General features: G+C 37.5%; 1 protein-coding gene across 1 annotated transcript in view; it reads left to right on the forward strand.

Annotated features, from left to right (window-relative positions):
* The window catches only part of ALG13 (ALG13 UDP-N-acetylglucosaminyltransferase subunit), a 75,685-nt gene extending 73,512 nt beyond the window's left edge, over positions 1 to 2,173 (forward strand). Inside the window, 1 exon segment of the mRNA XM_032618959.1 lies at positions 355 to 2,173. Coding sequence (XP_032474850.1) covers positions 355 to 617 — 263 coding nt within the window. The 3' untranslated portion in view covers positions 618 to 2,173.
* The last annotated feature ends 10,625 nt before the right edge of the window (positions 2,174 to 12,798 follow it).

The raw sequence follows: 12,798 nt of genomic DNA on the forward strand, positions 1-12,798 counted from the left end.
CAGTCTCCACCCGCGAAGGGGCTTCCTAGTGTGTGGAAACCTTTGTTCCTTCACATCTCCCTCCCACTGGTGTAGATGTATTTCTGATGTATTTGTGGGGAGGAAGGTGATCTCTGCGTCCTACTCTTACGCCATCTTCCTATATTTAATTTTTTTAGTTAGAAAATTTTCATACTATCTTTTAGTAGCCTGTTTTAGTCACTAATGTTCATATCTAAAGTACTCCTGCTGCAATTGCTATGATCTTTCTTGGAGTTAATGCTAAATTTCATTTTTACCTGTAAGAACATCCATTTATGTTGATGTTAATGAATCTTTGTATATGAAGTGTACTGTATGCTTTCTTTGTTTCAGGTACTTTTCCAAATGCTGACCCTGCATCTGTCCCTCATGGAGCATTCTATTATCCAGTGATGTCAGATCCCTGTGGGCAGCGACCTTTGCCAGGTTTTGATTCCTGCCTTCCTGTTGTGCCAGATTATCCCTGTGTTGCCCACTGGCATCCAGTCAGTGCAGCATATGTTGATTCTCAAATTCATGGTGCTATGAGTCCTGGGCCACTTGCCTATATTGCTTCACCTCCCTCACCTTCTCATTGTGTACCTCAGAATATGTAAGATTCAGCAGTATGACGTGTTCTTGCACCGCCATTTTTCTTGTTTGGTTTTTAAGAAGTGTTTTATGTTAGTGTTTAAGTGATTTAGAGTGGTTAGAGTGGTTACTGTTATATCTGTCTTTAAGATTATTTTATCTTTTGATTTAAAATAGTACTTTAAAATAAAGGAATATTTCTTTGGGTTGTGAATAAGGGCATAGAGATGAATGTACAACTAGCCCCATATTTGAGCATATTTCATTGTATTCAACTGTTTTCCGGTCAGCCAGCTTGTCAACTTTGTATTAGCTGATGGTACCAATTGATAAAGGGAGTAAATCTTACGAACTATTGCCTTGGTTCCAATGTCACACATAATATTAAACCATGCAAAATTGGAAAAACTACTTTTTCCTAGAAAATGAAACAACAAAACCAAGAGCATTTGCTTCTGGGTAACTAGCTAAATATTAAGTGAGAGTGCTCTTCAGGTTTCTTAAGAATTGTCTGATCTGAGTTGTGTTCTATGATATTAATCAGTTCTGAAGGCACATGATGCTCTGCTTTAGATTTATCCCATGTGCTGTTGTTTAATGTTGGATTTATGTAACCATTTTCCTGCACAGTATTGATGTCCTTTGCACATTTAGCAGTAAATAAAAATTAGCATTTAAAATTGCTGAAATGAGTGAGATTTTCTTTTGCTTTTTCATGGCAGCAAAGAGTACCAGACATTTGATTGTTCCCATATGTTTTCCCCCTAGTATTTTGGTTGCCAGAAAATGTGAATTTATAGCATGGATTGGCAGGGTCAGTTGAAATGTTATTTAATCTCAAGACATTGCAATGCATACTACCATATCCAGTTCTTTCCCCTTGAGAATGTCCCTTTAAGTTGTGTTTCTGTTTTTTTTTTAAAAATCGGTTAATTCTCTTAGGGAACTTTAATCTAGACTTACTTTCTCATTGTCCTATATTTCTAATGGTTGTTGAATCTTTAAATTATTGTTTAGATTTATCTTGTATCTCTTCAGGCCTGCCTTGTCTTCAGCTTTCTGTGAGACACATTTTATAAGCCCTTCTGCCTTCTCCCTTCTCTCTCTTTCATCTACTCAAAGACTACAAGATTTTCTCTATTCATTCAGTTCTCCTCTGAGGGGTAATTCATCATGAATGCTTTGCTCTGTCTCACCTACAAACAGCTATTTTAAAAGTGTTCTTTGCTTGCCACAAAACCTACTTATATTGCCTCCTTTAAAAGTTATTTATGCTTGTGAATCATTCTGTTCTTTCCCACCTTTCAGCTATACCCCAGGCAAAAAGAACCAGTTGAGACTCAGGGCTCAAGGTGCTTGAACAGGTTAAAGACCTAGAGTGGAATCCATTGCAAAGAAGATATCCTGTCTTCAGTATACTGTTCTCAAGATGATTGATAACAATGAGCTTCAAATCAGTCAGTGTACTAGTTAAGGCTTCTGCTTCGTAATGACATAGAACTGGTAGTGTTTTGGTTTTGCATCCTGGATCTTTACAAGTCCTTGCTCTACAAGTTGGCATCTGACAACTTTAATAAAGAAAGATGGGCAATAGTGCACTGATCTTTCTAACAACCTCTGTATTAATGTTTCAGCTTTTTCTCTGCTAACCTCCTGGGTTCTCAATTTGTGCAGCCTACAGATTGTTTTATGTTTAAAGGTTTATTTTAGTCAAGTTTGAAACATGGAACAGCCCCTCTCCAACATTTTTCAAATATGCCAGCATTTCTGAAATGTACATAACTCACAGCAAGTGATTGTCCTGTATCTTCAACTGTCAGTGGTTCACTAATTAGCTTCTAAGCAGTGTTTTAGAAGGTTGTAGTCTATCTTGAGAATGTGGATCTGGAAATTGTGTGGTTTTGAGATAAGTACATTTGCCTTAGGCTTCCAGTTGATTTGTTTATTTTTTAAACTTGTAGGTTGCTGCCTTGCCTTGATTTCCATTACTAATTTAATGCAGTTTAATGAGATGCTTATTATTAACTTAAAAACCCAGGATCAACCTAATTGTTGTTACCAGTGTTGAAATCAATGGTATGAATGGTCTGTTTAAATCATACAAGTATAGTCCACTTGTTTATGCTTTACAGTCAGACTTCTCTAAGAAATAATCAAGGAGTGAGCCCTGACCCTCCTATTGTTTTGTGAGTTGGGAGGGTGAAGGTAACCTGTACTGCAGCAGAAGTCTGCAGCGGTTTTTTTTTTATTTTATTTTTTTTTGGCGGTACGCGGGCCTCTCACTGTTGTGGTCTCTCCCGCTGCGGAGCACAGGCTCCGGACGCGCAGGCTCAGCGGCCATGGCTCATGGGGCCCAGCCGCTCCGCGGCATGTGGGATCTTCCCAGACCGGGGCACGAACCCGTGTTCCCTGCATCGGCAGGCGGACTTTCAACCACTGTGCCGCCAGGGAAGCCCTGCAGTGGTTTTTGAAGGCAGCTTCTGGGTTAAAAACAAAAAACAAAAAACCTAAGACTTAACATGTTTAATCAACCTATAGTATAAGCATAGTGGTAGACTTTTTACATATAACCTCTGTAGTTGCTTTTGATATTACAAAAGACATCCTTGTCTTTTTTTCTGTTGTTATACCCAACTTTCAACCATTGAGAATTGTTGGGGGAAGGAGGATATAAAGGCACTGTGGTTTGTTCTGAACCCTTTACTTTCACCACCTTCCTGAGATAAATCTGGTTTACACCAAAGGTAGAAAGCTGGATCATTTCCATAGTGAGGAAAAACAATTAGAATTCATTTTTATGCTGTGTATATTTATTCTCAAAACTAATTGTGGTTTTCTGCCTTGATTAAGAGCAGATGAAAATATTGAATCTGTTTCACTGTTGAAATTCAAGACTTGTGAATTTAAAACATCTTTCATTTCCTTAGCGCCTATAATCAAGGCATAACCTTTTAATTAGCTTTGGAAGTAAAAGTATAAACAAATCATGATTTTTTTATGCGAACACCATACATTCAGAACTTAATTCAGACATAAATCTTCATGAATAATGAAATAGTCCATTGGAGAAGGGTAGGGCATGAACTTAATCTAGATTTTTCTAAATCTGGGTCAAATTTTGTCCATTTTACATGAAATCTCTTTGAGGCCATTTATATTTCCATTTATAATAAAAAGAATTTAGGAGAACTAATGCAGCAAAAGGCAACCTCTTGTTTCCCCCATCTTAGCTAGAATGTTAAATTTCAGTTGGAGCAACTTGATTTAGAACACTTGTCTTCTCTCCTGCCTCAGTCATCAAAGGCAGTTTCAGGGATGTGTGGGGTGCCTGTATGTGGAAAGATGGAGCTTCAGGAAAGGATGGACCTGAGTTTAGGTAACTACCTACTGAGTGACTAAAACTGCTTTAGAATGATAAATCTGGGTATCATCTCAAAATAATCTGGGGGGTGGGGTTTATAGATGAAGATAAGCTGCATGTTTGTAACTGTTGAATAATAACTGTTGAAGATTGAGTTCATTGTGCTATTCCCTCTACTTTTGTGTTTGAAATCTTTCGTAATAGTTGAAGAAAAGCTACCTTGGTAACTGGCCATCTGGAGAGGTAATGTTTATAAAGTTAGTAAAAGTTCAGGTTTTTAAACATTTTGCCTTGAATCCTGAAAAGAAACAAGATCTTAGAGACACTGTCACATAAGGTTCATAGGTACCCCTGTTAAAATATCTGGGGGTTGGGGGAAGCCTATGGTATAGGCAACTGATTCTTAAAGTCCTGTAATTCTCAAGAATATTCACTAGCTACATGTAAAACTAAATTATATTAAACCATGACATTTATTTATAGTTGAAACTAATTGAGGTGAGTGAACCACTTCAGGTTTACTGCTTCATTGTTTTCTAATAATCACCACCACCACTTCTGAGTTCACTTTTCTCCTTATGGCTGCTAGAGGGGAGCTTGGAAACCAGGAATCCTTTAGGGTTGAAGAGCTTTTTTTTTTTTTTGTCTGGTAGGTGGCTCCTGCCACTGGCTAAACCTTTTATGAGAGGAGGGGTGGAGAGTAATTCTACAATACTGAGATTAAACTGAATCAATTCTTATGAATTCAGGCCAATGAATAAAATGTTAAGATCTATTTTAGCCAAATATTAATAATAGTTATTGATGTATTGGTGTTATATAGGTGATCAGTCCCTTCACCTAATCAACTAACAAACCTTTTCTTGGAGATCTTATGGCTTTTTCTAAACTATATAGTACAGCTTTTTCAAATCATTTGCAGAATTATAGAAAAAAAAATTCTACCCTAATACTAGGGTATTAAGGTTCTTGACTTAAAAAACCTTTTATTTCCTTGCTGGTGTATTAACCAGATCAGAGTAACAATTTTTATCTTGATAAATTTCAGTCATGCAAGGTAAGTTCCAGAGATCTGTTCTACAACCTTGTGCCTGTAGGTAACAATACTGTATTTTACGCTTAAAAATCTCTTAAGAGGGTAATCTCATGGTAAATGTTCTTACCACAATAAAAGAAATAAAAGTTCTACCACATATATAGTCCCACAGAAAAACAAACTACTTTATATTCAGTTGCTTTGCTTGCATCAGCAGTTGAACTTTGTTTTAATTTTCTTTCATTCTTTTAGCTCTGCTAAAAGAGCTTCAGTTACTCAAGTTTTCTTCCTCCTACTTGTTTTGAAGCACGGTATAGATTTGGCTTTTGTTAACCTAGTTCTGTTCTTTTACTCACTGCTTATTTTTTTCCAACATTTTACTATGAAAAATTTTAAACATGAAAGTTGAAATGAGTGTGCAATGTACATCTGTATATCCACTACCTAGATCATATAATTAACATTTTACTACACGTAACCTTTTCACATAACCATCTATAAATCCTATTTTTTGATGATTACAAAGAAAATTGCAGACTTAAATACACCTCACCCCTAAACATCTCAGCATGGATATTGTTAACTAGAGTTTGGTATTTGTTAAAGATTCTCTTTTAAAGGTTCTTTTCTTTTTGAGGTAAAGTTTACATGTGATGAAATGCACAAATCTTAAGTGTTTGATGCAATGAATTTTGACAAATCACACATCTGTGAAACCCAAGCCTTTATCAAGATAACATTTTCATCACTCCAGAAAATTCTCTCATGCTTTTCCCAGTCAATCCCTGCTTCCCCAATCCCCATCCCCTAGGCAACCGCTTTTTCTTCTGATTTTTCTCCTACCATAGTTTGTTTTTTAAACTGTATATAAATGAATCAGAGTATGTGCTCCTTTGTGTAAGGATTCTTTAACATAAGGTATTTGGGATTCATCCATGTTGTATGTGTCAATAGTTCTTTTTATTGCTGAGCAGCATTTCATTGTACAAAAATGCCATTCTCCTGTTGATGGATACCTGAGCCATTTCTAGTTTTTAGATACGCATGAAGCTGCTATGAACATTTTTGTACAAGTCTTATGAGCATTTGTTTTCATTCCTCTTGGAATTACTGGGTCATAGGTTAGGTATATGTTTAGTATGGAAATGAAGGAGATTTTTCCAAAGTGATTGTACCATTTTATACTCCCACCAGCAGTGTATGAGAATTCTAATTGTTCATCCTCGTCAGCATTTGGTGGTATTAGTCTTTTTGATTGTAGCCATTCTGGTGGGTTTGGTAGTAAGTGGTATCTCATTGTGGTTTTAATTTGCATTTCCCTATGATTATGTTTAACACCTCTTCACGTGCTTATTTGCTAGTTGTATATATTCCTTTTTGAAATGCGTTCAAATTGTGTTTTTATTATTGAGTTGTTGGAATTTGCTTATACTGGTTGCACATCTTTTCCAGATATATTACTGCTTTTCAGATTGTTTTATCTAACCAATGTATAAATGTTATACACCCAATCACACTTAAAATAATTAGGCCAGGGCTTCCCTGGTGGTGCAGTGGTTAAGAATCCGCCTACCAATGCAGGGGACATGGGTTTGAGCCCTGGTCCGGGAAGATCCCACGTGCCGCGGAGCAACTAAGCCCGTGTGCTACAACTAGTGAGCCTGCACTCTAGAGCCCACAAGCCACAACTCCTGAGCCCATGTGCCACAACTACTGAAGCCTGTGCACCTAGAGCCTGTGCTCTGCAACAAGAGAAGCCACCACAATGAGAAGCCCATGCACCGCGACAAAGAGTACGCCTGCTCACCACAACTAGAGAAAGCCCACGTGCAGCAATGAAAACCCAATGTGGCCAAAAGTAAATTTATTTTAAAAAAAGGCTATATTTTTCACAGAACTAGAACAAAAAAATTTCACAATTTGTATGGAAACACAAAAGACCCCGAATAGCCAAAGAAATCTTGAGAATGAAAAATGGAGCTGGAAGAATCAGGCTCCCTGACTTCAGACTATACTACAAAGCTACAGTAATCAAGACAGTATGGTACTGGCACAAAAACAGAAAGATAGATCAATGGAACAGGATAGAAAGCCCAGAGATAAACCCACGCACATATGGTCACCTTATCTTTGATAAAGGAGGCAAGAATATACAGTGGAGAAAGGACAGCCTCTTCAATAAGTGGTGCTGGGAAAACTGGACAGGTACATGTAAAAGTATGAAATTAGAACACTCCCTAACACCATACACAAAAATAAACTCAAAATGGATTAAAGAGCTAAATGTAAGGCCAGACACTATCAAACCCTTAGAGGAAAACATAGGCAGAACACTCTGACATAAATCACAGCAAGATCCTTGTTGACCCACCTCCTAGAGAAATGGAAATAAAAGCAAAAATAAACGGGACCTAATGAAATTTCAAAGCTTTTCCACAGCAAAGAAAGCAATAAGACCAAAGGACAACCCTCAGAATGGGAGAAAATATTTGCAAATGAAGCAACTGACAAAGGATTAATCTCCAAAATTTATAAGCAGCTCATGCAGCTCAATATCAAAAACACAACCCAGGGCTTCCCTGGTGGCACAGTGGTTGAGAGTCCGCCTGCCGATGCAGGGGACGTGGGTTCGTGCCCCGGTCCGGGAAGATCCCACATGCCGTGGAGTGGCTGGGCCTGTGAGCCATGGCCGCTGAGCCTGCACGTCCAGAGCCTGTGCTCCACAACGGGAGAGGCCACAACAGTGAGAGGCCCGTGTACCACAAAAAAAAAAAAAAAAAAAAAAAAACACAATCCAAAAATGGGCAGAAGACCTAAATAGACATTTCTCCAAAGAAGATATACAGATTGCCAACAAACACATGAAAGAATGCTCAACATCATCATTAGAGAAATGCAAATCAAAACTACAATGAGATATCATCTCACACTGGTCAGAATGGCCATCATCGAAAAATCTAGAAACAATAAGTGCTGGAGAGGGTGTGGAGAAAAGGGAACACTCTTGCACTGTTGGTGGGAATGTAAATTGATACAGCCACTATGGAGAACAGTATGGAGGTTCCTAAAAAAAACTAAAAATAGAACTACCATACGACCCAGCAATCCCACTACTGGGCATATACCCTGAGAAAACCATAATTCAAAGAGTCATGTACCAAAATGTTCATTGCAGCTCTATTTACAATAGCCAGGACATGCAAGCAACCTAAGTGTCCATCATCGGATGAATGGATAAAGAAGATGTGGCACATATAAACAATGGAATATTACTCAGCCATAAAAAGAAACAAATTGAGTTATTTGTAGTGAGGTGGATGGACCTAGTGTCTGTCATACGGAGTGAAGTAAGTCAGAAAGAGAAAGACAAATACCGTATGCTAACACATATATATGGAATATAAGAAAAAAAATGTCATGAAGAACCTAGGGGCAAGACGGGAATAAAGACACAGACCTACTAGAGAATGGACTTGAGGATATGGGGAGGGGGAAGGGTAAGCTGGGACAAAGTGCGAGAGTGGCATGGACATATATACACTACCAAACGTAAAACAGATAGCTAGTGGGCAGCAGCCGCATAGCACAGGGAGATCAGCTCGATGGTTTGTGACCACCTAGAGGCGTAGGATAGGGAGGGTGGGAGGGAGGGAGACGCAAGAGGGAAGAGATATGGGAACATATGTATATGTATAACTGATTCACTTTGTTATAAAGCAGAAACTACCACACCATTGTAAAGCAATTACACTGCAATAAAGATGTAAGAAAAATAAACATTACTTTAAAAAAAAAAAAAAAAGGCCAGGACTTGCAACTGAGTTACTTGGCTGAAAGTGAAGCTGTTCTGGTATGCTAACCAGTGTTCTGGTGGCCTAAAAGTTAATTAAAATAAAAGACAAAACTTCAGGAATCTGAATTAATTAGGGGAAAGTTAATTGCTGAAAAGTCCATGACTACAGAAAAAACTGATAACTTAAGAAAATATTACCCAAATGTACTCAGATTATACTGGCTGAATAATGACCAGCTTAACCTCAATTTATGTGTCTTCTCACTGACCCACAGATTGAATCTGCTCTGTACGGCATGTATCATTCTTTGGTTACTCGGAAGTTTTCAGGATAAGGCCAGTAAGGTTTGTCAGTGTTGTACACCATAGCTTTATAGCTGTATTGGTCCCTTCATGTCATCATCTCAAAGGTCTTTATGAATGCTTGTTCAGTTTTCTAAGTATTTAATACAGCTTTGTTTAATGGGAAATATAAAAGAATGATAGTAATAATGTTTATTCTCAGTCACGAACTTTTCAAAATATATTGGACTGTGGAGGTCTCCCTTAAGTGTGTCTGCTGGTTAAATGATAGTGTAAAATCCACTGTTGTTCACAAATGTTTATTCATAATAGATGGCTATAAATGATTATGTTGGAAAAGGGAGGAACAATCACCTTAAATCTGAGCAGCCATACATTTTGGAGGAAAAAAGTAAATGCTTTATTTTTGTTTATACTGAAGCTAAAGACACAATCATTTTATTGTACAAGATTCTTTTTAACACATTTAATGATGACAGTAACTTTGCACTTCCTACAGAAAATATTTAAATGAAAGTAATAGTTACTTAAGGAGGCTTTAGCTTTTAAAATAGTAGTCTGCAAAGCCAAATGCCATTTACACAAACACATTTGGAATTTCCCCTTTTCGTGATTAAGCTCGGGAGATAACAATTTTAACCTTAAGTTCAATGCATACATTTTCTGTATGGTGATGTGTGATTGGGGCCTCCAACTAGGCTAAGAAAGTGAATTAAACACTGCCTGTTTTCTAAAAGTATTCTTAATTGTCTAGGAAATGTTGGCTCCAAACTACATTCATTGTTCTGAATAGGTAGAAATTCTTCATCCTCAATTTCAACCTGTTTTTGAGAACTCTTGAATCCTGTGAAGAGTTTAAATAGTGATACTTTCTTGAATCCTGCCACTGGTATGCATTCCTATGTTATAAGAAACAGACAAATTAAAATGCTTTCACTTGAGAAGGATGTTTATCCCTATCTGAACTGAAATGTCCTTGAGAAGGTCTTTGTCTTTATAGTTGAAATAAGAGAACATATGGGTTGACTTGTACTATGTTAGAAGAGTAATTTGACCAGTTAAAAAATTTTAAGTTTATTTATCAAATTGGATTGCCTTTAACATTAAGAAAACTACAGACTAATGTGTTGACCCTTTGGGTTTAGAGGTTTCCTCATGAGCTCCCACAACATTCATTTTAGTGCCATTGGTTCCAATGAATCCTACTAGACACTCAAGAATTCTGAGTGCTTCTCCTGCCCAAGTATACTAAACACAGTTATCACTCTGCTTATTGGACTACAGGCTACATTGCTTTGGTTATTTAAACTGATTGCTTAATATATGTTGTAAAAGGAAGTCCTGTGAGATGTGACCAAAAATGGATGAATCTGTACTTCAAATAATATGACTGGATCTTATACAGGAACTACCTAGTGTGAACATGTGATTTTCAAATGACCTGAAAATTCAGCTAGCTGTTGCCCTCCTCCCATTAGAGCCGCCTCCTACTTCTGTTACCGGAGCTCCTCCTGAATCCAAAACCCTCCCCTCAATTTCCTGGGAAGGCCAGGGCTTTTCCTTACTGCCCTTTCTTCCTGCTAACAGTCTAGTTGTCAGAGCCTCTGTATTATAAAGTGTGATTTCTTATGGATCAAATAAGGTTTGGGAAGCCAATACTGCGTTTACTTACAACATAAGCCATTGGAAGTTGGAATGTGTTTTACTGTTAAAACACAAATATTTCAAGGGTTAAGTCATTATGGTTGTTCCCAAATCAGTGGAGATTCTATATCTAAATATGGTGTTCTTTAATGTTTCCTCCTTGGGAGGCTGTAAACTTATTCCAATAAGGCTGCCACTGTTCCAAGCATGTTTGAAACTATAATAGATTCCAGAATTGAAAGAGGAACAAGGCCTCATTTGGGGGTGATGGAAATTTTTGTATCTTGATTTTGGTGGTGGTCCTAGCGGTGTATACAACAGTGAAGACTCACTGAATTGTATACTTTAAATGGATGCAGGTAGTTGTTCACAAATTATTCCTCAAAGTTGATAAGGAAAAAACTAGATTCCAAAGAGCAGTTTCAGGTCACTTCACAAACCCCACAAGAAACTGTCTTCGGTATTTTATAATTGTGCCTATCAAGGTGCCTATTGTGTGATAGCGCTTGAAAAATATTTTTTACCAGAAAAAGTAGAACTCAGCTTGATTGCCCAAATTTTTACCAGATATGGATCTAAAATTAGTTTCGACTGTTTCTAAGAATTTAATCTTACAAGATTATGATTTTCTACCATTGAGGGTATTAAGAGGTTGTATTGTGGATTTTGAACATCCTCCCAAAAGCAGAAGTCCACAATGGTTTGAGTAATGTCAGCATTCGAGTATGGGTGCAGCTTAAGGTGACTGCTTTGAAGAACCACATTAATTTGGGCACATTAATTCTGCCATGTTTATGAAAATATCAGTCTCATTTTATAATCTCACTTTATATGTTTATTCTAAATTTTTGAGGCTAAAATATGACATCAGGTATAGAATCTAGCGTTCTTCCATACTACCCTCTCCCACTTTTACCTTTTATCTCTCTTTTCTGTAGGGTTTTGGCAAATTCATTTTATTTCTTAGATAAAATTTGGGGAAATCAGTCCTTCCAGTAATTGGTCACAAGTGCATATTTATAAAAGCCAGTCAGTGATGTTGCACAATTTAAAATGTAACCTTACTATGAGTCTGATGTGTTGAATTTAGGAATACAGTGATCACAAGGTGAGAATGTGCTGTGATCTGAAATTCAACCGAAATGTAACTCAACCTTTGAAAAATGATTTACAGTTTGTTCAGAGCTAGTTTTCATATACTGTTGCACTTCTGGATTTTGTTGAGGGAGAAATGATGATGTTTTAATCCAGAAACTACATTTTAAAAAAAAAATCGGGGAACGCCACCTCAATTTGATTATCTAAAAAGTTTGACAGTATGGTGATTTAGCCCTACATTTTAAATGCTTATCCATACTAGTCCGTGCTTTGAAAGCTTTTCCATTTGCCTCTTTACCACACCATCTAAGTACCTCAAGCACTCCCCACAAAAATCCAAAGCCTCTTTTTTGTCTTGTCATCCAAGGGTCAGTTTTAAAGGTTGTATAAGACCAGAGAACTGTCAAGAGGGTTTCTAGGTTGGAAGGCAATCTGTCGCAATGAGTATTGTGGGGTATGTTGAACATTGTGGCAAAAGACACAACGACCAAGCCCAGCTTAACTGTACTTGCAAATGGTTGGCTACCATAGGCCAAAATAAAAGGCACACTGCCACCAAGGGTGATGTCTTAGCATGTGCATGTGTTGAAGTGCAGCTCCTGGGATGTTAGGTTGCTCTGGAACCTGCTCATAGATAAAGTCAAAGGGCAAAATACTCTGCACGTTGCTGAAAATGGCATTCACACTGTAGACCATTATTTCTTCATTTAGTCTTCTGTGGTTCTATCAAGTCATTTGGCATTGTAAAGAAGGCTTTTCTTTTTGAGGGTGAGGGATGAGATTAGGGCAGATGCGTGCCACAGTCATGGATTTATGAAGGTTGATTACGATGATCAAAAGTTGCAGGCTCTTTTTGTTACTGTAGAAATTGCCTTTCATTTGTGTAGCAGTGGGAAGTTTCTACAGAGCTGTCACAACTTTCACATCAGATAAGCTTTTGGCATAAGGGCATTCCACCTAATTTTATATTTA

This window comes from Phocoena sinus, chromosome X (genome assembly GCF_008692025.1).
Source record: "Phocoena sinus isolate mPhoSin1 chromosome X, mPhoSin1.pri, whole genome shotgun sequence".
Taxonomy (NCBI): domain Eukaryota; kingdom Metazoa; phylum Chordata; class Mammalia; order Artiodactyla; family Phocoenidae; genus Phocoena; species Phocoena sinus.